At 40.0% G+C, this 27,417-nt stretch overlaps 1 protein-coding gene across 9 annotated transcripts in view; it reads right to left on the bottom strand.

Moving 5' to 3' along the window:
- Positions 1 to 5,110, bottom strand: part of CFTR (CF transmembrane conductance regulator) — a 177,809-nt gene extending 172,699 nt beyond the window's left edge. For 5 of the 9 annotated variants that reach the window (XM_045576273.1, XM_045576269.1, XM_045576260.1 and 2 more), the window contains exon 1: positions 4,860 to 5,110. In XM_045576273.1, coding sequence (XP_045432229.1) covers positions 4,860 to 4,912 — 53 coding nt within the window. In that variant the 5' untranslated portion in view covers positions 4,913 to 5,110. The remainder of the gene's footprint in view (positions 1 to 4,859) is intronic. The other 4 variants (XR_004985842.2, XM_036425218.2, XM_036425223.2 and 1 more) reach the window with 1 other exon arrangement.
- Between the last annotated feature and the right edge of the window lie 22,307 nt (positions 5,111 to 27,417).

The following is a 27,417-nucleotide window of genomic DNA, read 5'->3' as shown; positions in this document are numbered from 1 at the left end:
AAGGGTATTTGTGCCAGGGAAGTGATCTACACAGATGCGTCAGAAATCAGTGGAATCAAAATTACCAAAATTGCTGCTGAGTCAGAGGTGTTTTTAAATTTTGACAAACAACAGATAGCTGCATGCTAAATGGTTAACACCCTTCCGTGGTGGTTTTGCAATCCCATACTTACAGTGTAGCTCTGTCACACGGAAATTACAGGTTCGAGTGAAATGACACTAACAATAATAATAGATTTTAGAGTGGTGCCATTTAAGAACTTTTAAAACAAGTTTCAACATTTAGGCCTTGAACATTACCACACTAGTCTTATTTCCTCCCTTAAAACATAAATGGAAAACCATGATTTCCCTAGTGTTGGCTCTGAGGAATACTTTGATTGTCACATAAATTATTGATGAAGCAATTAAGAAAAATACGTCTCTCTTTAGCAATGTATGAATTTTAAAACTATATACCATAGGCTATTTGTTTTAAGTATATAGAAATACTCCTAGAGAGTCAAGTAATAAATTGAACTAGCAGATAAAAGCGATTGGAATACATTTCAAAACCAAGGAGGAATTTTTTAAACTAGCAAAATTAACTAAAAGAAACTTAATTACATATATACATATATTTTATATTTTAAAATATGTAACTACAATATTAGTCATATAATGCAAAGGAAGTACTTTTAGAACTCTGGGTTAAAATCAAAATTGACACATAACCCGAAATTGAAAAACCTGAACAGTGTCATAACAAATCTAGACCAGCAAAAGGCAGATGGATATAGAGAAATATTAAAGGGCTGGTATAAGAACCAACATTTGTCAGTGTTCAGGCAACACTGTCCAAGACAGAGGGACCCCTGACCCAACAGTGGTCTCCTATTCCTACAGGAGGCAAAGCCAAGCAAGTGCATGAAAATCCAGGGCTGTTCTCATTGCATTTTCTCATTGACTGACTACATGGACTCATGATCTTCAGGCGCCCTTGACAGGCACTAACGTACATCTCACTATGAACTGAGCATCTCATATTGGCCTTTCATTATATGCGACTATTTCTTTTGATTGGGATAGTCTAAGCCTTGTCTGAAAGACAAACCTTCACATTGACTGGAACAGGACTAGACCTTTATTTGATTGGTCAACTGGTCTCCCTTGGCAAGATGCCTATGAATACCCCCAGCCAACTTCAAAATATCTATGGCTGCCATAATTTTAGATTTCTGCATGCCTTCCAAACTCGTAAATAAAATGTAAATATAAAGTCATTGTGATAATTTTTATTTTTTACAAAATGTCATAATTTATTTAACCAAATTAGTGTGGTCCTCTCCAAATTTCTCATCTGAGTGTTTCATTATATACTTATTATAATTATGCTTCTATTGCTCAGAGCCCTTGTTTCTTTTCATTAGGAAATGTCTTTAAAGTCTGCAATAATAATAATATTGAATGTCAACTGTAGTTGAAAAATAAAATTTTAATAAAATAAAATTTGCAATGATAATACCTAAACTTAAGTAGCACTTGGTTGTTAACAAAGCAAATTATGATGAAAAATCTTTATACTTTCAGAGTGCATTTAATTTTGAGATAGGGTCAAAAGTCATTTTAGAAGCAAGTCCATGTGACCAGTCTTGGGTAAAATGACTTTTAATGAAAAGAAATTTGCATACTATTTTCAAAGGTAATTCCATAACGAAAATTTAAAAAACACTCTGATCAAAGGTGGAATGTTCAGAATAAGAGTTTGGTTTCTATTGGTAGCTATTTTGACCCACTACCCCATTCTAGTGTATAAATTCTAGCATATTTGTTCTAAAATCTCTCATTAGTTTGTGTCTAATGATTACAAAAGTATCTTAAGTTTTCTTATTATTAACCTGAGACTTACAATATGCATTTCTTCACTGAATTCTAGTTAGGTCCTAACATTATTTACTCTTTGGTCTTACTTGAGACTTATCTGTGGAGTTTACTGGATTCCCTTCCCCTATAGCCAATCATGTAAAAGATCGGTTGCATTGTATACTTGTATTTTGTGGTGCTCTAACAATTCCTCAGGTATACAGCTAACATTTATAAGCCAGTATGACACCATGACCAAAATTCAAGCTGTGTCATCTGACACATGGTTTGATACACAATCCCTCAACAGAACAGGATATGAGAAATTCAGGGCATGAGGGAAAAGACAGAGAACAAGTTGAATGCATATCTTCAAAGTTATCAGAAAATATAGTTTTAGAAAATTGTTCAAAATTGTTCTGTTGGTAAACATTTGCAAATCAAGCCCATTGGTATATGAACCTATGTAGACATATAATTTCTAGTTTAAAAACATCTTCCTCCTTTATAAAAGCTTTAAGTTAATGTACTTGTTTTCCATGATATTCATAAACTATTTGAATTTTTGCATGAAATTTTCTTTTAGTTTATAAACATATATTCACACATATATCTAATAATATATATATATTAGCATTATACTTGCAACATCCCTAAAATTTGTACTTGATATGAAACCCATGCAAAATTAAGTACTTAATTTTTCCCCAAACTTTAATAGCTTTTCCAATTACAAACCCTAAACAATGAAAGATATTTAATATAACTTATAGCCCAGGCCTTAACAGTTTTACACTTTCATGACACTAAAACTGAAGGGACCATATTCAGAAAGTTAAATTTTAAGTCATTTAAGAATATATATAAACACATGACTTTTTCCTTATTTATCTGATAGGCCATGTCAGAGGAGATTTCACCTAATTTTAACTTTCATCCAGGCCCATTCATTGCATGTACAGGCTGATAGTCACAAAATTATATTCAACAAAGATGAATAGAAATAAGGTAAACAATATTATAAAGAACATAAAAATATGGTAATTGATGATGATATAATGCTAACATTTGTGGGCTAACCTCTTTACATGCACTTTTCAACAGATTAACCCGTATTATGTAGGATCTATTACTCTCCCAAGTTCTAAAGGTCAAGGCACGCAAATACAGAGATGTTAAGTAACTTGCCTCAGGTCACACAGCTACTAGGTAGCAGATCCAAGATTTGAACCAAAATAATCTGAATCATAGCCTAACACTCATCACCACTAAACACAGTGTCTAATCAATGCAGAAGCTTTTGACCCTTTCAGAAGTAAAACCCAGAAAGAAATTTATAATTTACAGGCAATTAGGTGACAGTTCCTATAAAGAACAGGAACTTAACTTTTTAAAATACACCTATTCTTCTAACAACTTATTATGAAATAGTTTTGAAGCAGGAATGAGTATGCTCTTACCAAACTTAGTAAGTCATTATAATACTTTTTTTTTTTTTTTTTTTTTTTTTTTACAAACCAACCTGAGAGCACTTTTAAACTATACTAACATTTATAAGCTGATGCGTTGAAGGGAAAAAAAACTTTGGTAAATCAACAATAATTTCATTTAAATCAACAATGAGCTAATTTAAAATCCTTTAAGTACTTAGAAGCAGCCATGAGGTATTTGTTCTTCTGAAAATTTTATTTTTAGACTGATTGGCATTTAGGTTTCTCAAAGTGCTCTACAGAGAAGCCTAAGATGTATGCCAATGAGCACTCTGATTTTGTAAGTAGTAGGAACATAGATTGACAGATAATCTATAGATGGTGTAACAAAAGGTGTGGAAAACACATCCACACACAAAAGGTAATTTCAACGAGTCAAGTCCTTCTCTTCCATCCACAGGGAGCAGCTTCAAGGGCCAATGGTCTCTCCTTAGCACTGAGTTCCAGCCTTATTGCACATGCAGAGGACAGAACATAGATGTGAAAGCTGAGTCTCTTCCCACCACATGTACATATGGGCATATTTACATTTGGCTTTTCTGATACCTAAGTATGCTGATTCACTGGATAATTATGAGTTAAGTAACATCCCATGAGAGAGCTGTACCTACTCATTCATTCATACAAGTATAACAGGAAAAGAAAACACAGTAGCCAAAGACACTTCAAATGTGAAATGCTACCTCCAACTTACACTTTGCCTAAGACTTGGAATGTAGACAATATTTTCAAAGATCTCATTAGATGAAGTATGCAAATGTTATGGGTTATTGCCTACAAAGTAGTATGAGTACAATTTATTGAATGTCAGTTGGATATAACTGCAATATTGATTCCCATTTCCATGATAATTCTGAACCTTTTAAAATGTATAACTTGTGCAATTGGCTTTAAAAAAAAAAAGCGGGAAGATTTGCTTTCATTCTTTGAAGAAAGAATAATAGAATTATGGGAAATATTGTTAGACTTACTTGGTATTGTAAAAATAAAAACTTAAGCACATAGTCCCCACATCCCCCATCTCCCCTAAAAAAAAAAAGTTCAAAATGCAGTCAACAAATGTCTTCTGAGTACCTACTGCACGCAGGAATAGCTCTAGCAGGATATGCGCCAATAAAGCATCTAAGTTTCCAAAGCACGAAAGGGGAGAAAACAAGGGACTAAACTTAAGTATTTTCACGAGCAAGTTTATCATCCAGAAACGTATTAGAGAAACCCAAGAAAACAATTGCACAAGAGCACGTTTGGGTCTTGAGAGCACGACTTTCAGCTGTGAGTTATAACGTCAATGATAAACGAAGGCTCTCCATCCCAACCATTGGCTTCAATTGGTTCTTTACCGCTCCTTCATGTATTTGATTTTCTTCCACAAAGGATTGCACATCTTTAAAACACACACACACACACACACACACACACACACACACACACGCGCGCGCGATTCCTCTTTCCCCAAAACCAGCCCAGACCCTGGCCCTCCTCGGCGCGGGCACGTGTCTTTCGGAGCTCGGCTGGACACCCTCTCACCTGAAAAAAAGTTTGGAGATGACGCTGGCCTGTTCCAGAGGCGACCTCTGCATGGTCTCTGGGGACGCCGCCGAGGTCCTCGCCGCCGGGCCGCTGGGCTCGAGCTCCTGAATGCAAATCGCCCCACTCCTCGGGGTGCCTGCCTCTCGCCCCTTTTTCTCGGACCTGCTGTGATGTCATTTGCTTCCCACTCCCCCCACCCCACGCCCCACCAGCCGCCTCTCTCCCCGCGCTCCTTTCCCCGCCTCTGCAGCCCAGGTTCAAAGCCGGGCGCTGCCGGTCCGGCCCCACTTGTGCTCCAGCGACTTTCCCTCCCCCTCCGCACCCCCACCCCCGGCCGCACCCCGACCGCTCCTTCCTCCTCGCCTCCTGCCCTCGCGCCTTTCTCTCTCTCTCTCTCTCTCTCTCTCTCTCTCTCTCTCTCTCTCTCTCTCTCTCTCTCTCTCTCTCTCTCTCTCTCTCTCTCTCTCTCCTCTTCCTCTCTCCCTATCTCTCCCCCCCCCCCCCCCCCCCCCCCGATTCTAACTCCCGACCTGCCTCCCCTGCGCGCACTCCTTCCAAGTCCTGACCGTGCAGCCCCGGCCCAGCCTGCAGGTGAGGACAGTCGGGGCGGCTCTCCGGGTCCCGCCACGCACGATCCGGGACGGAGGAGCCCCCGCGGGAGCAGAGCCAGCCCCCCGCCTCCTCCTTTCCCCTCCCCGCTCCCCCCATCCCGGACCCCCTCGCCCCCGGCTGCCGCGGGACCTCGGGGTGCCGCGCCGCCGCCAGCTTCCCCGCGCGTCCCCTCTGCTCCCTTTCCCTGAGGTCCCAGCCGTGCTCCTCACCTTCGCAAGGTTCGTGTTGAAGCGGGAACGAAAATATGTCTTTCCCCCCTGTCAAAATGCAGCCTGCGAGCGCCGGGAAGTCCCCTTAGCCATTCCTTTAAGTGTCCGGGAAGAAGGAAGCTTTGTAGGTTTCGGGCTTATAGGTGAGTTCCAGGCGCAGATCTTAGCCCCCACGGGTGACCGGTTATGGAGGGGACAGGAGGGAGATGCCCTGCACTGAGATAACAGGACGTGTCCCTTTGCCATTACTCTCCCAAAATTTGTTCATTGTCCTACGTTTTTCAGACCGGGTTGCATTTTTTTATTTTATTTTATTATTCTAGACAGAGAGAGGGAAACCTTCGTTGGTTGTTTCTTGTACGTGCAATAACTGGGGATCAACTCGCAAGGTGGGCATGTACGTCGTTGATGCTCGCACCACCTGAGTTACCCCCATCAAGGTCCCCACTTGGGTTTTTAAGAAAAGCTACTGTGAGTATTAACCACTGCATGACATGTGGGAAGTCTGCAAACTAATCCGCCCTCCTATAGATCTCCTAGACTAATATGCCGAAAGGAATGCAAACAGTCTTTGAAGCAAAGGTAGCCCATTAACTCTGCCCTGACTCAGGAACGCCACCTTCGCCGCTCCAAGGGCATCAGCTTCCTTTCCCAGATGAGTCCTGCTGCTTGGATTGTGTGCCCGGCTGTGGGCTGTGGTTTTTAAAGAGCCAAGCCTTTAATTCCTGAATCCTATTGTGTAGAAGAGCACGTTGATTTTAAATGGAAAAAACTCAAGTGAAAGTACAAAGTTTGGTCTGGCTATTTTATTGCCTCTACATCTAAGGCGAGAGTATTTGCTTGTGAGTAACCTTTTTGTTGATTTGTGATCACCCAAATACAGTATAAATATGCATTTCATAATAATAGAAAGACAAGCACCTGTGTATATAAGTTGAATGCATTCAGCAAGTTTTTATAGCTCCACTTTGCATTTCAAAGTCACCCTTTTTTATTTTAAATGGATTTTTATAAATATTTAGATTTTATAATCCTAAATTTTAATAGTAGAGAAAATAAGATCAAAGGGATGAACCAAACTGCAGAAAGTCAGATACCAGGAAAGAACGTAAGTATTTCTACATCATGATCCTTCCTTTAAAACTTGCATGTTTTCCTCTCCGGTATGACATACAAATTGGGGCCCTGTCTTCATTGTTGACTTTTCCCAGGTATGTGACTGAACTTTACCACCCCAGTACATTGTTTACTTTATAACTGCTAGTGTAACTCATCAGATATAATTCATTTTGAAATAAATTGGTAATCAGTTCCGCTTTGTTACCACAAAGCAATAAGAAGATTAAGAATTAATTCCAAAAAAAAAAAAAAATCATAGAAGCTGACCAATGACAATGGTTCCAAGAGAACCCCCAATATTTGTCAATCATCTCCTTCCTCTGGAAAGAATAAAAGAAATACTGCCTATTTTTTTTTTTTCAGTTCTACTATTTGCTAAGTATTATCACAAGTAGGCCTTACAACTATGTGAATAGGTTTGACCCCAATTTCCAGTTGAAGAAACAGACACGAAAAGTTAACTAAATGCTTATAATGGTAGAGCTAAGATTCAAATCAGGTCTAATTCCAAACCATCACTTCTACCAATGTGCAATATTGCTTCTAATCAAACCATCCCTTGTGTACATATATGCTATTATTTACATGCCAACTCAGTCTTTCTCCTCACATTAGTTTCATGAAATCATAACTGCTAGACCTGTTCTAGAATGAAACAAGAAAGTAGAAACCTATAAAACTAAGTAGCGACTGAATTTATTTTTAATAAATAACGTTTAGCTATAATATTCCATTTAAATGTGTGCATACACATGCCCCAAGGAAACCTTAGATTTCTACCATAAAAGATTACATATCATTTGTTAGCATTGTAAGACTTCACCATTATTCAGAATGTTAACATTTTGAGCAGACTTGAACAAATTAATTGAGACATGATATTCAAGGTACAATACCACACGCAAAAATTATAGACTTGTGCAAAAGTGTTCAAATATAGCTGAAGGGCATGACTGAAATCCTAAATGTGGCTTTGAGATGTCAGGAACATGAAAGAGATCAATGGACTAGATGAGAGTAGAAGGTGGTGGTAAGAAACAGTGAAGTTCTTCTCTCCAAGCTGCTCAAATATCAACTCATAATATTTTATTATAATACTAGAGGCCCAGTGCACGAAATTCATGCACAGAGGGGGGATGTCCCTCAGCCCAGCCTGCACCCTCTCCAATCTGAGACCCCTCGAGAGGGATGTCCAACCTAAACGGGCAGTCGAACATCCCTCTCAAAATCCAGGACTGCTGGTTCCCAACTGCTCACCTGCCTGCCTTCCTAATTGCCCCTAACAGCTTCTGCCTGCCAGCCTGATCACCCCTAACCACTCTGCTGCCAGCCTGATTGATGCCTAACTGTTCCCCTGCCAGCCTGTTTTCCTCTAACTACCCTTCCCTTCAGGGCTGGTCACCCCTAACTGCCCTCCCCTGCAGGGTTGATCACCCAAACTGCCCTCCCTTGCAGGTCTGTTCCCTCCCATCTGCCCTCCCCTGCTGGCCATTTTATGTCCACATGGGGGCAGGATCTTTTCTTTGACCACATGGGGGCAGTCATATTGTGTGTGTGAGTGATGGTCAATCTGCATATTACTCTTTTATTAGATAGGATAGAGGATGGTGCATGGGTGGGGGTCAGTTTGTTTGCTCTGAAGGATGCCAGATCAGGGTGGGGGTTCCCTTGAGGTATGGGGTGGCCTGAGGGAGGGGCCTATGGTGGTTTGCAGGCCAGCCACACTCCCCAGCAACCCAAGCAGAGGCCCTGGAATCTGGAATTTATTTACCTGCTACAATTGAAACTTTGTAGCCTGGAGCGGAGCCAAGCCTTTTTCTCACTCCATAGCTGCCGCCATTTCTGTTTGGATTTATTTATCTTCTATAATTGAAACTTTGTAGCCTCGAGTGGAGGCTTAGGTCAGCAAGGGCAGGCGGAAAACTTGGTTTCTTCCATTGCCTGGAAACCCAAGCCTTCCTCCTGCTCTCTGTGGCTGCAGCCATCTTGGTTGGGATTAATTTGCATAGGTGTGGCTGGTGGGCATGGCTGGCGGGTGTAGCAGAGTGATGGTTAATTTTCATATTACTCTTTTATTAGGTAGGATTATAATAGCTTACATTTGTTGAGTACTTACCATATATTCCTGCTACCATGTCAAATACACAGCATGCTTTGCTTTTTTATTTTTATTTTTTAAATATATTTTATTGATTTTTTTACAGAGAGGAAGAGAGAGGGAATAGAGAGCTAGAAGCATCAATGAGAGAGAAACATTGATCAGCTGCCTCCTGCACATCCCCTTCTGGGGATGTGCTCTCAACCAAGGTACATGTCCTTGACTGGAATCGAACCCGGGACCTTTCAGTCTACAGGCTGATGCTCTATCCACTGAGCCAAACCAATTTTGGCCTGCTTTGCCTTTTTAATCTTTATAACACCTTTCATGGGTCAGGTACCTTCTTCACCATTACAGGTGAAGAAACTAAGGTATAAAAAGTTCAATATTTTTTCCTAACAAGTTGCAGAGTAATTAACATAGAAAACTGAGATTTGGACCTAAGCAAATCTCAAATTGCCTGAGCCCAAGCATTTAATCACTATACTTACTTCCCTACAAAATTTCCTAATGTTTTAAGCAGAACTGACCTTACATATGGTATAGACTACTAGAGGCCTGGTGCACAAAATTCGTGTGCTATGGGGATGAGGAGGTGGTCCCTCAGCCTGGCCTGTGCCCTCTTGCAGTCTGGGACCCCTTGGGGGATGTCCACTTGCCAGCTTAGGCCTGATCCCCCCCAGGATTTCTCTTGCAGTCTGAGACCCCTCACTCATTACTGTCCGCCTGCTTGCTGCTCCTTACTGCTGTTTCGGAGGCGGGAGAGGCTCCCACCACTGCCCCTGTGCTTTCCAGTAGTGAGCCTGGCTTCTGGCTGAACGGCCCTCCCCTGTGGGAACACACTGACCACCAGGGACAGCTCCTGCATTGAGCATTTGCCCCCTGGTGGCCAGTGCGCATCATAGCAACTGGTCATTCCGCCAGTCATTCTGCTGTTCAGTCAATTTGCATATTAGGGTTTTATTATATAGGATTAGGTGCCCATTTTTAAATTGTGATAAAATACACATAACATAAATTTTACCATCTTAAATTATTGTTAGGTAAAAGTCTCACCCATAGGAAAGAACAAATCATCAAAAAGAGAAGTGCACCCTGGCCGGGTGGCTCAGTTGCTTGGAGCATCTCCCATGCACCAAAAAGTTGCAAGTTTGATTTCCAGTTGGGGCACCTAGGTCGTGGGTTTGTTATGGTCAGGGTCCTATGGGAGGCAACCAATCATGTCTCGCTCTCAAAAGTCAATAAAAGAACATATCCTCAGGTGAGGATTTTAAAAAGAGAGAGAGTGCACCTTGGCCCATGTTGCTAAGTGGTTAGAGTTTCTGCTCACACACAGAATTGTAGGTCAGATCCTGGGCCCTGACCTTAGTCGGGCCAAGTGTAGGAGGCAAGAATTTGATGACTCTCTCTCTCATATCTCTCTCTCTCTCTCTCTCTCTCTCTCTCTCTCTCTCTCTCTCTCAATCTCCCTAAAAAATCAAATCAATGAAACAAATAACAAATATCCTCCAGTGAAGATTAACAAATGAGAGAGAGAGAGAGAGAGAGAGAGAGAGAGAGAGAGAGAGAGAGAGAGAGAAGTGCAAACTTTTGTCAGCTTCACTTAAATAGGCTGGTTCTGCTCATAAATTTCCTTAAGCTAGAAGGATAGCAGCAGCCACTGGTGGCCAGACAGGCACACATACACTATAGCCTCACAGAGATGTTTCAGACCCACAGGGAGGTGTCCTGAGACATGATTAGGCCAGGTTATTGTTTACTTTTACTTCTTCCAACATTACTTTGGGCTGACAATTCTGTCTATAAACACACATGCACACATACTTCTGTTTATATACATACATAACCCTTCTTCCTCACTACCTCCTCGGTGACAGGAACGATGTGTTCTGTTTTCCTCACACCTTTCTGTTATTTAGTAATACAGCATGTTCAATCAGTTATCTCCTACAGTCACTGACCTACTAGTTAAAATGTCACCTTAAAGGAGAAATCTGAAAATGTTCAAGAGATGAATTGTTATTACCATTAATCTTTCAGCACACTCAGTGCTATGGTAGATATAATGAATAAAGCAGGACCTCCACCCCTCAAAACTCAGAATCTACAAATGGCCATCAACACTCTCTGAAGATGGTATCATCGTGGAAAAAGCTTGGGCTTTAAGGCAAGAAAGAGCTGGATTTTCAATCCTGGCACCACCACTGACTTAGTTATGTGGTCTTGGGTAAGTTAACTTTTCTGTGTCTCAGTTCCCCTGTCTAAAAATACAGTTAATGATAACCACTTCGTGCACAGTACAGTAAATAAAGAGAAGACATTGTATGTATTACAATCATCAAACTTGCTAAGAAATTAGCACCTAATTATTCCAACTCCTAAAAATAAATATAATTATGTAAAGTGATAAAATTCTAATTATTACTATCATGGGCATCAGATTACAATATAGAAATGTATCTAATTAACACATTGTACACCTTAAATTTACAGTGTTACATGTAAAATATATTTCAATAAAATAATAATACCTCATAGGTTGTTGAATGCATTAAGTCAGGTTCGTTCTACCTCAGTACATTGACAATTGGGGCTGGATAATTCTTTCATGGGGATCTATCCTGCTCATTATAAGATAGTTAGCATCTTTAGCTTCTACATATTGGATGCCAGTAAAACTAAACTCACCCACCCTAGATAGTGACAACCAAAACTGGGTTTCCAGAGGTTTCCAAACATCCTCTGGGTGGCAAAGTTGCCCCTGGTTGAGAATCACTGGGTAAAATTAATTAAGTGTAATGCATGGAATGGACATAAAGGCTTAGAACCTAATGAGTACTCAATAAATTTTAGAAATTATTATTCTGTATTATTGGTAATAAATCAGTGTAATATAGCAAACTGGAAGTCTATCAGAATTCTCAGGAACATTGAACTCTCTCATTTCCTCTGAAATTATTTGTTTGTATTTGGACTAGATAAAAAAGGGGGAAATTCAGGTACCAATCCTATCTAATAAAAGAGTAATATGCAAATTGACCATAACTTCAACACTCCTCTTATCACTGATGTTTCTCTCTCTCCCTTCCTCTCTCTAAAATCAATAAAAATATTTATTTGGGAAAAAAGAAATAGAGCCATAATTTGAATGAACCCAATGGTTTGGCTCCAAAGCTGAACACTTAATCATAGTACTCTATGTATAACTGAACCATATAGAACTATTTTGTTTATAAATTAACCTTTTATAATTTGTACACTTGCTTCTCTGTTTAGGTTAGGGGTGTCGAACTCAATCAGAGAAGGGGCCAAAATCTAAAATCCAGACTAAATCGCGGGCCGAATGGTTTACTGAACAGTCATAAACTGTCATTGTGATGGAAATGCAGCAGAGTGCAGTGATGACAGCGCGGTGCGGGCCACATTGCAAGGCCTGGCAGGACGGATTTGGCCCACGGGCCTTGTGTTTGACACATGTGGTTTAGGTAAAAATGGACTTACCACAAAAGAATTTTTTTCCTTTCTTTTACTCATTTCTTCAAAATCCACTGAATGGACTCTTCATTACAAGAATGTAAAGTAGATGCTGAAACTGTTTGGCTCAGTGGATAGAGTGTCAGCCTGTGGACTGAGGGGTCCCAGGTTTGATTCTGGTCAAGGGCATGTGCCTTGGTTGCAGGTACATCCCCAGTGGGGGGTGTGCAGGAGGCAGCTGGTTGATGTTTCTCTCTCATCAATGTTTCTAGCTCTCTATCCCTCTCCCTTCTTCTCTGTAAAAAAATAATAAAACTTTTTCTTTAAATGTAAAGTAGGTGGGGAGGGAAGGAGAGAACTAGACCTTTTCTCCCCCTCCTCCTCCCCATCCTGCTCCTCCTCCTCCCCCCTTTCCTTCTTCTCCCCCTCTTCTTCCTCCTCCTAGAACTAAACCTTTTCTCCTCCTTCCTCCTCCTCCCCCTCCTTTTTTTTTTTTTTAGTTTCAAGATAGTTAGAATCTGATGAACTGAGAAAACCCTAATTGAAATTCTCAAATATGGACATAAATGGTCCCCAAGGAGAATGTGACACAATATGCAAGGAAAGGCTTAATACAAACAATACCATTGTAATTAGCTAGTTATTCATAACTGGAGGCTCAGTGCATAATTCGTGCACATATGGGGTCTGGCCAACCTGCCCCAATTGGGGATGATCAGGGCCAGGCCTGCTGGGGGGAGGGGCCATGAAGTTGGCTGCTGACTCGCCCCTGAGTGGAGTGGGGGGCTGATCAGGGGCGAGTCAGCAGCCAACAGTCAAAACAACCTGTCAATCTGGTCATTTTGGTCGTTCCGGTCGCTTGGCATGGATATATCTATATATATGAAAAGAGCAAAGAGGGAAAGACAGGTGTTATAGGCATGTCATTTGGGTAGCTTCACCAAGAAGCTGCAATTTCACACTCCCTAGGGAGCATCAGCCTATTTGCTACAAAACACTTGGAGAAGGAATCCAACAAAGAAAGGATAGACGCATGCCCAGTAAAGTTAGGGTGACATAGGGAAGGTACTTGCCTATCAATCACACCTGGGGATAAAGATGGTGGCAAAAATGGGGGTGACCATAGCACATGCACAAAAATTGGGGAATACATAGTCCCCTAAGCAAAGGAATCCTCTCTCTTGTTGCTCTTGGCGCATCACTCTCGTGACTCTTCACTCTCTTGCATTTGCCCCATGGCCCATGGCTATGCGGACCCCACACACAATGGACATGGATTGCAGTGGGGAAACACAAGCTAAGCTGGCCTGATGCTGGACTGCACCTGGCTCCAACATGGAAAGGAAACACTGGACACTGGCTCTGATTTTACTTCTACTAAAGTCCCAGCTACACTTCTTCTATTACTGGACTAAGGGAAATGGGACTTCGGAAACCCTGGGGTTTAATTCCATGGAAATAAATTTTCTACCATCTCATTCTCCTGTGGTGGCCTCTGGAAATGCTGCTTCCAGTGGTACCCCAAGAACCCCACTTCCACAAGCAACTGGGAGACGAGATGAGCCCCTCTCCTATCCTGTTACACCAATGCCTACTGCTTGGTGGGAGATGGTCACTTTGCAGCTAAAACTGGAAGCTTGCTTTTACCTGCCCATCATGGATGCTGGGCAGGCTTTGGAAACCACTGGAAAGGCTTTGGAAGTCCAACTGTAATGTACCTCTGGCTGAGACTAAGACTTGGGGAATGAGCTTCATCTTCCTCTGGGAACTCCTATGACTGGTGCAGAGTTATGTTCCAACAGGGCAATAATCACAGCAGTGGACCAGGATGCATCAGTGACAAAATGCTGTGGTGACAGACACTCCTGCAGTAGAAAACGGGGTGGGACATGTGGCAAGCAGAGGTCATATGCTCCATATTCTCCATCTCTCTGTTGTGTCAAAGACCCCTTTGGGCAATGAAAATGCTGGGATTCTTGGGTAGTTCATAGGTGAAGGAAGAACTTAAGAAAAAAATTTTGGACTTCTTGCTAACCTCAACATTTAAAAGTTAAAAAGAGATGTGACCTTATTTGTATTCCAAGAAGTAGGTGAAAGGAGACATATAGGTTGCAAACATATATATGTTTACCTAAGCATTGAAAAAACCTAGAAGGATATGTTATAATCATGCTATTCATTTCTAAACTTTTTAAATAATCATTTTTGAAATATATTTTTATTGATTTCAGAGAGGAAGGAAGAGGGAGAGAGAGAGAGAGAAACATCCATGATGAGAGAGAATCATGGATCGGCTGCCTCCTGCAAGTCCCCCATTGGGGATCGAGCCCACAACCCAGGCATGTGCCCTTGACCGGAATCAAACCTGGTACCTTTCAGTTCGTAGGCCGGTGATCTATCCACTTAGCCAAACCAGCTAGGGCTAAATAATCTCCTTCCTCCCCCCCCCCCAAATCAAAACAAATTTTAAAAAATGCATCCTATGAAATAAAGTGACTTTGACTGTATTCCTCAAATGCTTTCGGAAAGCCTTAGTGTTCTAAAAAAGGGGAAAAGTAAACAAGATAGAATTCTGCTCCAACTTTGAAGGGGCTTCTTAGATCTAAATTGTTGCTAAAACTGACAAATCAAAGCCCAAAGGAAATTACCAGCATCTATGTCTTATTTATTCTGGATTCTCCGTGGCCCTGCAAAATCCACAGTCGCTACCTCCGTCTTATTCACCCCACCTCAAGCCTGCATTCCTAGTTTCATGACTGAAAATAAAACCTTCTCAGGAGATAATTATAAATAGTCACAAAAATGCCCTGCTGGGAGAAGAAAAATACTTCCATCAGGAAACTTTATAAACATCTGACCTATCACCAGCTCCTCTACCACTAGTTCTTTGGAAGTTAATGCCCTTATGAACCCTGTGTGTTTTATGTATCTCAGATAAGTGCCACAGTTACACTGCATTTTGTTTTGATGTATTAAAAGCATTCATTCTTTTTGTTGTTGCTGTTAATCCTCACTTGAGGATATTTTTCCATCGATTTTTAGAGAGAGTGGAAGAAAGAGGGAGAGTCAGGGAGAAACATCAATGTGAGAGAGATACACATCGATGGGTTGCCTCCTGCACACACCCTGACCAGGGCTGAAGAAACTGCAACCAAGGTACATGCCCATGACCAGAATTGAACCCAGAACCCTTCAGTCTATGGATTCATTCTGATATGCTCTATCCACTGAGCAAAACCAGCTAGGGCAAAAGCATTCATTCTTAAAATGTAAAATAAAACACAATTTAAAAAAAAAATTATTTTGGCAAATTTCCTTTAAAAAAAATTAAAATCTTCCAAAATAGAAGTATCTCAGTCTTCTAGTCCTCCAGAGGACCTCCCCAACTCCTCACTAACCTTAGAGGCCAGGCCTAGGCATGTGAGGACCAGGAGCAGATTATCACAACCCTCCACCCCAGCCAATGCCCTCCCGCAAAGCACAGCAGGAGCTCTCTACTCCTCACGCCCATCAGGGCCAGCTGGGTACTCTGGGTACCGGTCTTGTTTCCTGACAGGTTACCTGCATGCCCTCACCAGAAACCGTGAGCCTTTTTGCACAAACCTAGTGCTTGACACTGGTGGGAACCCGGCAACAGACAGTTCCCTGGAGAAGAGCCAGGCAGGGTGGAACACCCAGTCCCATGCTTCAGGCTCATCCGCCAAGTTCAGAGCCAGCCACCAGCTGTGATAGCACTGCTGTGTTTTCCAAGTCTCAATATGGTCATGATTCTAATTGTCTTTAGGAATTCATTTGTTAATAACTTTTTGTTTGTCAGGTAATAAAGCTAATGACTCCTGAAAATTATTTGTCGGGTCCAGAACAGAATATGTTCTTATAGTTTGCTTGCTTTAAGAAAGTGAAGATTTTTTTTTTTTAATGGTGCAAAATAAATTTAGAGTTAAGTATCTGAGGGGGGAAATGTAGACCTCTATTCAATCACCTGAATGTGTTCTCACACAAACCCATACAAATTCGAGGCTTATAATAGATAATCTGAATAATTTAAGGGGGAAAAATGGACTACATTTCTGAAATCTGTTTCTATATTCACTTATAATTAAATTTAAAATATACTTTCATTTGGCTGTGTAGGAAAACAGACTTAGATCACCTCATTTTAAAACTTATTGTCTATCAGTTAGCATGGCAAAGGGAATTAAAGTTCCTCTACTGGGAACTGAGGTTCCCTCGTTTGTAAGATGGAGAAGACAAGAATTTTCTATTACATAGGGTTATTATGAGAATTAAATGAGTTGATATAAATAAAAAAAATAAATTATATGACATAGGATAAATGTTCAATAAATGGTGTGGGTGGGTGTGTGTGCATGCGTGAGCATAGACACATGGGCCCATGCTTCAAATTAGTGGTTCACTGAATGCTGAACTGGTTTTTCCAAGATATTTTTTACAATAAAGAATGAAATATGTAAGGAATAATATTTTATTCTTTTTTTAAATGCACATCTTCTGAACCACTTTTATTTTTGTTCACTTTCTTCAAAAGTAAGAGAAAATAAAACTCAACAATAAGAAAACAAATAACCTAATTAAAAATATATGCATATATATGAACAAAGCTAATGACTCCTGAAAATTATTTTTCTGATCCAAAACTGAATAGGGAAAAACAGCCTATTTGATTCTTATATTATATTTTGCTTGCTTTAAGAAAGAGAAGATACACGACAGAAGATATACAGATGGCAAATAAGCATATGAAAAGATGCTCATCATGACTAGTCATTAGGGAATTGCAAATGAAAACAACAGTGAAATACCACTACTCACCCTTTAGAATGACTAAAATCTAAAACTCTGATAACACCAATCACTGCTGAGGATGGCTAATTGGACAGGCAAAGAGGCACCACCACTTTGGAATACACTAACAGTTTCTTACAAGCTAAATATAGTCTTACTGTACAATCTAATAATTATACTTCGAGGTACTTACCCAACTGATTTGAAAACATATCCACACAAAAATCTGCATGCAAATGTAAATAATAGTTTTATTCATATTTGCCAAAACCTGCAAGTAAATAAGATATACTTCAATAAGTGAATGAATAAGCAAACTGTGGTACATCTATATGATGGAATACTATTCAGCAATAAAAAAAAAATGAAGTATCAAGTCACAAAAATACGTGGACAAATCTTAAATGCCCATTGTTAGTAAAAGATGCCAATACGAAATATATATATATAGTATTATTTCAATTGTATGTAGCTATATAGAGATGGTAAACAGATCAGTAGTTGCCAGGAGTTTGAGGCAAGGAGAAGGGTTAAATAGGTGAAACACAAGGAATATTGTTAGGTTAGTGAAAATATTCAATATGATACATGACACTCTGCATTTGTCAAAACCCATAGAACTTGGCAGCACAAAGAATGAACCGTAACATATGTGAATTTTTAAGAAAGATCATGGATGGTGGAGGGGACTCCAAGATGGAATGCCGAGTGACAGGAGAGTATAACGGTATTATAATGTCTGCAACAGCGTCACTGAATGGAGTGGGTGTGGGTGTGTGGTTGGGGAGGTTCTGTGCTAAGTAACTTAGGAAATGAGTGAAGTCTGTAAAACTGAAGATATAAGCACTCCTCTCATTGATAAAGTTGTACCCTATCGGTGTACAAGTTAATAATTCTGTATAACTAGAAATGCAAAATTAAAGATTACGGATGGTGAAAATCAGGAGACAAATTTCTCACTGTTGGGTTGGGAAGTTACAGATAAGCAAGGAGAAGAGGTTAGAATGACCTATGTGGTCATGGATTAGAATTAGAGTCACCATATAAACTCATGTTTAGCTTAATAAAAGTATAGTTTCATATGAAGTATTTATAGATATGTGTATATATATGTTATTATCCATGCTCTGTCAGCTGAGAGGGCCTAAAAGCAATGACATCTTAATAGCAATGAACAGACACTAAAACTAAGATCTTGGTTTCTAACACCATTCTTCAATAAAAGGAATCAGGATTTCTTTTAGGGCTGGGGCAGGAAATATACAAAATATATTAGATGATCCTGTAGTATTTTGTAGTGCTAGAAAGTAAGGAAGTGCTAAAATACATATATACTTACATACATACATACATACATACATACATACATACCACCATGATGGAGTATTTCAAAGGGACACAAAAGTAAGGTGAAAGAACCCTACAATGTCCAAAGTTGGAATATTTTCAGCATAAAATATAACCCAATTAAGTTATAATCCAACTATCAAATAATATCCATCAGTATACTGACATAAAAATTAAATAAATTAATAGAAGAAACAAATTTTCTGTACAGAAGCATTCCAAATAATGTGTGTAAATACTTCATTCTCAGAGGTAGAGCTCAACTCTCCACTTAAGTGTAGGCCTGATTTCCACCATCCACTCCTTCGCACATGTGTCAAACACAAGGCCCGTGGGCCAAATCCGTCCCGCCAGGCCTTGCAATGTGGCCCACACCGCGCTGTCATCATTACACTCCGCTGCGTTTCCATCACAATGACAGTTTATGACTGTTCAGTAAACCATTCGGCCCGCGATTTAGGCTGGATTTTAGATTTTGGCCCCTTCTCTGATTGAGTTCGACACCCCTATAAGAGTACAGCACTGAGGGGAGAAAAGAGTAACTTCAGCGGAGGAACCTGACAAACACTAACTCAGACAGATGATCAAGTTAAAAATCAAAAGTAATAGCTCATTTGTTAGTATTTACCTTTGATATTTTGTGATGAAAATGGCATTTTATCTCTGTGATCCTTCTCCCTAAAACCCGTAACCCTAGTGTACCCCCCCCCACCTCCAAAAAACAATCAGGTAAATCCCAGTTAACAGGCATTCTACAAACTATCTGAACAGTACTCATCAAAACAGTTGAGGTCATCAAAAATAAGTAAAGTCTTAGAAGCTTATCACAGCCAAGAGTAGCCTAAACAGAAAGTACTAAATATAATATGGTACCTTAGATAAAAAATCTTGGAACTGAGAAAGATCATTAGGTAAAAACGGGGGGCAGAGGGAGGTTAATAATGTATGAACTTCAGTTAATAATGTATCAACATTGATTTATTAATTGTGACAAGTGTTCCATACTAATGTAGGACATTAATAATAGGGGAAATTAAATTTGGGGTGTATAGGATGTCTCAGTAGAGTCTACAAAATTTTCCTGTAAATCTAAAATTATCTTAAAATAAAATGTTATTTTACTGGTCTTTGGCACATTTTCCATGCAACAACAAATTACTAACAATTTAAAACTTTAATGATCTTGAGTATTTAATAATAATATCTCATGCCAAATCAGGTCCTTTTATCTTAAGTTTAGCATTTTCAAAATTATTACTCAGTAGTTATTTTTCTCAATTAATGATTTCTCTTACAAGGACGATCATAGGATCTAGGGCTAAGGGCATGAACTGCATAAGTCTGGAAAACTGGCTTCAAATTGGGTGATTCTATGACCTTAAAAACTTTCTATCCCCTGTGGGAAATAAGTCATGTACGAAGCAATAGTCAATGAATATTTCTTTAAAAAAATCAAAACAAAAATAAAATTGCTAAATATCTTGATCTCAAGAAAACTCACAAGAAAAATAAAATCTTCATGTTCCCTTGCCAACTCAGGACCATCAAGCTGGGCTGGAGCTTTTCAACAATCTGCAGCTGTTACTAACGTAAGGAATTCATAAACCATGCTAATATTTCAAGGTAATATTAACTACTCACTATGAGAGTTGTATGACTTAGAAATGAAAATGAATTTGAACACAGAGTGGTGACAAATTTTTACTCCCATTTTATGATGTAAAGAACTTGGATTCTAGAAAAATATTGGATTAAAACAGATTTAACTTTAAGGTGGTATTTATTTTCTCTAGAAATATATTTTACTTAAATAATTATCATCTATCTATCCTTTTCCTCTTCTCTACTCACTCTGTTCTCTCATTCTTATATATTTAACATCACTGATTTTCAGCTTTAAATTTTATGTAAGATAGCTATGAAATAAAAAAGCTCTCAAATTTCACTAAAAAAAAAAAAAAAAAAAAAAAAAAGTATTTTGGAAATAATTGAAGTTACCCAACCATAGATTTTTACTTCTTTATTGGAAAATGTATAATTAACCATGTTTTGAAATAAAATATTTTTTGTGGGCCAATATTTTAAGACATTGAAGCATAAAACATGCAGCCCCCCCCCTCACTTGATTGTTCCTGTTTTGTTTTTCAATTTGAGTCACACCCACTGTGTATCCTGGATAAATAAAGTGCAGGAAATTAATTAGTACTGGGTTCTTAATGTGCTAAGACTTTATGTATTTTCCCCCATTTAATTATCTCAATATCCTTACGAGGTAATTATTATTATGCCATTTTACTCTTTAGGAAAATAGGATTCAACAGTCTTCAAATGCGTACTTACTAGTAGCCCTGCGCACGAATCCATACTCCAGTAGCTCTCTGCGGGGCCTGGCTGCTCCGCACGTGCCACCCACAGGCTCTCTGAGGCCCAGAGGCCCATCCGTGCCCTGGCCTGGCCAGAGCCCATCCGCAGCTGGGAAATGCACACGACTTTCCTCCCTGTTCTCAGGAACTCCGATGAAGGGGTTCCTTCCTCTTTCACTGCCAACTTTCACCCCTGTGCCTCTACCACCAGCCCCTCCTGTCACACTATCTTCCACCACCTCCACCCTCTGACCACCCAGGCTTGACCTTGCCCAGGAGTTGGGGGCCACTTGGCTCTGCCCAGCTTGCTGGTTCCCTCTCTTCTTACACAGCATTCCGCACCCTGGCCTGGCCAGAGGCCCATCCGTGGCTGGGTGCTACGAAGCAAGGATTCGGCCAGACTGCTCACACTGCCACCCCCCACTCTCCCGGGACTGGGGGACTCTGGCGGGGTTGAGAGGAGTGGGTGCTGCCATCTTGTATCTATAGGCTAGCCTTACATCAATACAGGCGATATTGGATTAGACCTAACTGACCCCAAAACTTATTTCACTACATTGGTGTGGGGTAAAGCATTACTCAGTAAACTGAAATCACTGAGACTAGAAAATTATAGAATTAGTTTTCTTTGTATTTCTAATGAGAAACATTAAACTGAATTTTATTTTATTTTATTTTAGTTTTTACTGTTAATATCAGTGAAATATTTTGAATTTGAAAATTCAAATAGCTTCTTAAAGCCACACAGATTTTTGGCATTTAGCAAAGGAGACTGTGTGTAGTTGTTCCTTCGAATCCCAAGAGGTCCATGCTACAGAGCAAAGGGTAAGAAAAGAGAAAATTAAAGAGAAATACCCTCTTCTTACCTTCCTATACTCAGAAGAAGCCCAGCTGTTGAGGTACCTTTTGTCCAAAACTTTAGGCTCAATTTCAGAGTTCAAACCAATGTCCACTGGCAGAAAACGTAAAGGTTCAATTTGAAGTTTGAAGAGTAATAGAAATTTTCTTGCACCTAAGATGGAATTCCCTGTGGTTATCTGTCAATAAGGGCACACACCCAGTTTTGTTTTGTAACATTATACAGAAATACTTAAACTTGAGTTTTAAAAAAATAAGACAAATTTTAAATTCTTATTACGACCTTTTAAATGTTTGGGACTATGCTGTATGTTTCACAACTGCATAATTAAAACTTCTGTACACAAATGTGTATGTTCATATGCCTGTTGGCCATACATATGCCTATTCAACTGGAAAGTGCTTGTCATTAGGTATTTTTTCTCTTACTTGGAATTTTTTTTAAAAATCTTCATTGTTGTGAGTATTACAGATGTTTCTTCCTCCCCCCCCCCCCCCCATTGCCCACCTCCACTCAGTTCCCACCCCGCCCCAGGACTTTAACACCCTATTGTCTGTGGCCACAGGTAATGCATACAAGATCTTTATTTATTCTTTTTCCTGTCCCCTACCCCCCTCCCTCTGAGATTCGTCAGTCTCTTCCATTCTATGCCTCTGATTCTATACCAGTTTATTCTGTTAATTGGATTTCTTATTCATTTATTTTTATTTTTAGACTCAATTATTTATAGACTAGAGGCCTGGTGTACAGATTTGTGCACAGGTAGGGGTCTCTCAGTCTGGTCTGTGGGGATCAGGCTAAAACTGGCTCTCCAACATCCCCCGAGGAGTCTGGGATTGGGATTGGGAGTGACACACCCCAGAATTGGGCGCCCTCTTCTCTGGTTCCAGATGCATCACCTGAGAACCACAGCTGCCAAGTCACTGCAGCTCAGCAGCTCCTGCGTTGAACATCTGCCCCCTGGTGGTCAGTGTGTGTCATAGCTACCAGTCAGATGGTCAAATAATTGGTCAGTAGTTTAGGCATATATATATTAATCTTTTTTTCTTTTCTTCTTCTTCTTCCTCTCCTTAAAGAATACTCTTCAACATTTCATGTAATACTCGTTTGGTGGTGATGAATAACTCCTTTAATTTTTTTTTTTTTCTTTTTGTTTGTAATGCTCTTTATTTGATGCCCAATTCTAAATAATAGCTTTGCTGGGTAGAGTAATCTTGGTTGTAGGTCCTTGATATTCATCACTTTGAATATTTCTTGCAACTACCTTCTGGCCTGCATAGTTTCTGTTGAGAAGTCAATTGACAGTTGTTTGAATGCTCCCTTGTAGGTAACTAACTGCTTTTCTTTTACTGCTTTTAAAATTTCTCTTTGTCTTTAGCCCTTGGCATTTTAATTATGATGTGTCTTGGTGTAGTCCTCTTTGGGTTCCTCTTGTTGGAACTCTGTGTTTCCTGAGAGTCTATTTCTTTACCAGTTAAGAGACGTTTTCTGTCATTTCTTCAGATAGGATTTCAATATCTTGTTCTCTCATTTCCTCCTGGAACCCCAAAATGTGATTATTGGTGTGCTTGACGTTGTCCCAGAGGTTCCTTACACTATCTTCATATTTTTTTAATCTTTTTGTTGTTCTGATTGGGTATTTTTTGCTTCCTCATATTTCAAATCACTTATTTGATTCTCAGAATCCTCTACTCTGATGTATATTATTCTTTATTTCAGTCAGTGTATGCTTAATTTCAGACTGGATCTTTACCACGTCTTTGGAATTCTCACTAAGATCCTTGAAAGTCTCACTAAGTCCTTTGAAGGTCTCATGAAGATTCTTGAGTAACCTCACAGCCATGGTTTTGAACTCTGTATCTAGTCGTTTGCTTTCTTCCATTTCTTTAATTTGTGACATGTTTCTTTGTCCCTGCATTTTGGCTGCTTCCCTCCGTTTGTTTCTATGTATTGAGTAGAGCTGCTATGTCTCCTGAAATGGTAGAGGGGGCTTGTATAGTAGGTGTCCTATAGGGCCCAGTGGTTTAGCCTCCCCATTCACCTGAGCCGAGCACTCTAGGTGCACCTCTTTGTGAGTTATGTGCACAATCTTGTAGTTAAGACTTGATTACTGTTGGTGTCACTGGGAGGAATTGACCTCCAGGCCAACTAGCTGTGAGAACCATCTGTGACTACAGTGGGAGACCTACTGGGCATGAAACACTACGGAGCAGGATTTGCTTCAGTTGTACTTTGGTGCTCACTGAGTCTGCCCCTTGAGTGTGTCATTTAGGATGTGTAGAGTTGTAATCTAGTGTGGTCTGATGCTGACCACCAGGTGCACTGGCTCTTGTGTCTTAAGAGAGGTTCAAAGTCAGCCATTGCCTGGGGCCACCTGGTAAGAGCTACAGAGATCTGCAGATTCTTCCTATTTGCATCGGGTTTGGAAGTGCCCAGGCAAGGCCCAGCTGTGAAACAAGGCAGGCTGGTGCTAGCACTGGGTTTGGGGCCTTGTATTGACACATTTATGGCTCCCTGACCCAGCTGAAGCTTGTCTGAGATATTTTAGCAAAATCTGAAGTCTGAGCAAGGATAGGCCATTAAAATGGCAAAATCTGCTGCACACAGATTTGGTGGGGCTATAAATGGAAAGGCAGGGTCTCAGGATGGAGCAAATAGAAATGGCTGCCAGTCAACTCTGCGACTGGGGAGGTCCCAGCTCAGGAACAATACCCCCTGTGAGCACCTCCATTGAAAGAAAGCTGTCCCCATGTTCCTACCCCAATGCCAGACAATTTAGATCCTCCTCATATGTGTCTGGTTCCCCCAGAGCCTTGCCCTGGTGCTGGAGTTCAGAGGAAGTGGGACCTTGTATGTTAAGTTTGTGTACTGGCCCTTTAAGAGGAACACCTCTGTGTCACTGAGCCCCAACCCCGAATGGTATTTATAGACTGTAGTTATGGGGACTTCTCTCCCCAGCCATGGGATCCTGGGCTGGGGGGGTTGTGTGGGGCTGGGACCCCTTGCTCCTCATGTGGGGTGCTCCACAGAGACAATCTCCTTCCTGATTAAAATGATGGCACACATAGTTGCTGGTCCAGCCCTCCTACAAGTGTCAGTGTGTTTCTTCTTTACTTCTCTGAGACTTCCATTCAACCATCTTTCAGGTGGTTCTGGATGATGATTGTTCTGTATCTTAGTTGTAATTCTGATGTGGTTGTCAGAGTGTTTACCTATGCCACCACCTTCCAGAATTTTCTGTCATTAGGTTTTGTGAGAACTATTCTTTCACATATTTTTATATGTGTAAAGTGTCCTCTTTATATTTGTCCTTAGGTTTTGTACTGTCCATGTCTTTGTGTGTTTTTCAGATTTCTTCTGTGGTTGATTTCAAGTTTCTTATCATATGGTCAGAGAAGATGCCTGATATGATTTTAATATTCTTAAATTTACTGAGACTTTTTTATGATCTAACATGTGGCCTTGAGAAGAATGTATATTCTATTGCCTTGGGATGGAATGCTCTGTAGACATCCATTAAATCCACTTGATCTAGTGTGTCATTTAGAAGATCTATTCATTTATGTCAATGGGGTGTCAAAATTCTCTACTATAATTGTATTACTGTCAATCTCTCCCTTTATGTCCATCAAGATTTGTTTAACATATTAAGGTGCTCCTTTTGTGTACATAAGTACTTACAAGTGTTATAATCTTTTATTGGACTGATGCCTTTATCATTATGTAGTGTCCTTCTTTGTCTCTTACTATATCCTTGGTTTTAAAGACTATTTTAAAGTATTGCTACCCCAGCTTTTTTTTTTTTTTTCATTTGCATGAACTGTTTACTTTTAGTCTGTGTGTAACTTTCATTCTGAGATGGATCTCTTGAAGGCAGCATATACATGGGTCTTGTTTTCTTATCCATTCAGCTATTTAATATGTTTTGATTTAAGCCATTCACATTTAAAGTGATTATTGACAGGTATGCATTTATTGCCATTTTATTTTTTATATGTTCTTCTGTTCTTTTGTTCTTTTTCTTCTTCCCAGTGTCTAGGTCTTTGATCTGACAAGTGTAAAACAAATAAAAGTTAAATTATAGGCATTAAATTCAAAGTTAATATTAACTTTCAATCTTATTTCTGAAGAATACTCTGACAAAAAAAGAAAGAAATTAATACATTATATTTACACACAGCACTTTTGGGCTTACAATTAAATTTAACTCACTTTAGTGCCTATGTATCAGGAGTCTACCATGTGTCAGAGCCCTTCACACAGAAAGTTGGAGGTCCTATGGCTCAGACCTCAGATGATGCACAGGCCCAGAGATACACTGATAAGACTATAAGATACTCACTATAAAACATTACCAGAACAGATGCCAGACCACCTCAACTGAAGTGTACTGAGTTAAATCAATGGTTGGCAAACTCATTAGTCAACAGAGCCAAATATCAACAGTACAATGATTGAAATTTCTTTTGAGAGCCACATTTTTTAAACTTAAACTCCTTCTAATGCCACTTCTTCAAAATAGACTCGCCCCTGCCGAAACCAGTTTGGCTCAGTGGATAGAGTGGACTGAAAGTCCCAGGTTTGAATCCAGTCAAGGGCTGTACCTTGGTTGCAGGCACATCCCCAGTAGGAGGTGTGCAGGAGGCAGCTGATCGATGTTTCTAACTCTCTATGCCTCTCTCTTCCCCTCTGTAAAAAAATCAATAAAATATATATATTTAAAAAAATAGACTCACCCAGTCCATGGTATTTTGTGGAAAAGCCACACTCAAGGGGCCAAAGAACCACATGTGGCTCGCAAGCCGTGGTTTGCCTACCACTGAGTTAAATGTTTTAGAAATCCCATGATTATCTTACAAACAGCATGATTACTTTGGGGATTATTGCGTGCATGTATGTGTTTTAATCACATCCATTTGTAACATATGTACATCTAATGTAACATTTGAAATATACCACAATTTTGTAACCCTGGTATTTCTTTAGTTTTTAATATATTAAGAACCTCAATAATGCAAATGACCTTGGCCCTTCTGAATATGACAGGCTCTGGCAGCTGCAAGACACTATCAACTCTATGAGAATAAGACTCAGTCTCTGCTCTCAATGAGCCTATTGTCAGCAGAAAAACACACACAAAATTACCTATTAGAGATGATAGAATAAGATGAGGGTCATTTTAGAAATACAAAGAACTATGAGACTCAATGTCCCTGAAGATCATTTTCAGTTAAGGATTAGAATATCTTCAAGAGGCGGTGTCATTGAAGATGGATCTTGAAAGCAAGGAGCCACTGACAGTCAACGATGAATGGGACAGACATGAGCAGGAAGAGCACCATTTGGCTGCCATGTGAAAAGCAGTGGAGGAAGTGAACATGCAAAATCAGATTGGGACCATGCAGTTCAGAACCCCAAAAGCAGAGTAAGGGGTCCCTCTCCCACTGCTTTGGCAAAAGAAAACGAGTATGGAGTTTTGAACAAGGAAGGAGCATCCTCACATGACATTTTAGAAAGATAAAACTGGAATAAACATGCACAGCAGCCTACAGGAGCAGAGGAGACGGTATGGGAATTAAGTGAGGAGGTCGTCACATCAATCTTAAGGCTGAAGATTCATCGCTCTTTGCTTAATCAGAAGAATTTCATTTTTTCTTAGTCCTGAAGC

This window comes from Pipistrellus kuhlii, unplaced genomic scaffold, assembly GCF_014108245.1.
Source record: "Pipistrellus kuhlii isolate mPipKuh1 unplaced genomic scaffold, mPipKuh1.p scaffold_m20_p_10, whole genome shotgun sequence".
Taxonomy (NCBI): Eukaryota; Metazoa; Chordata; class Mammalia; order Chiroptera; family Vespertilionidae; genus Pipistrellus; species Pipistrellus kuhlii.
This window is presented reverse-complemented; position numbering and strand designations above follow the sequence as displayed.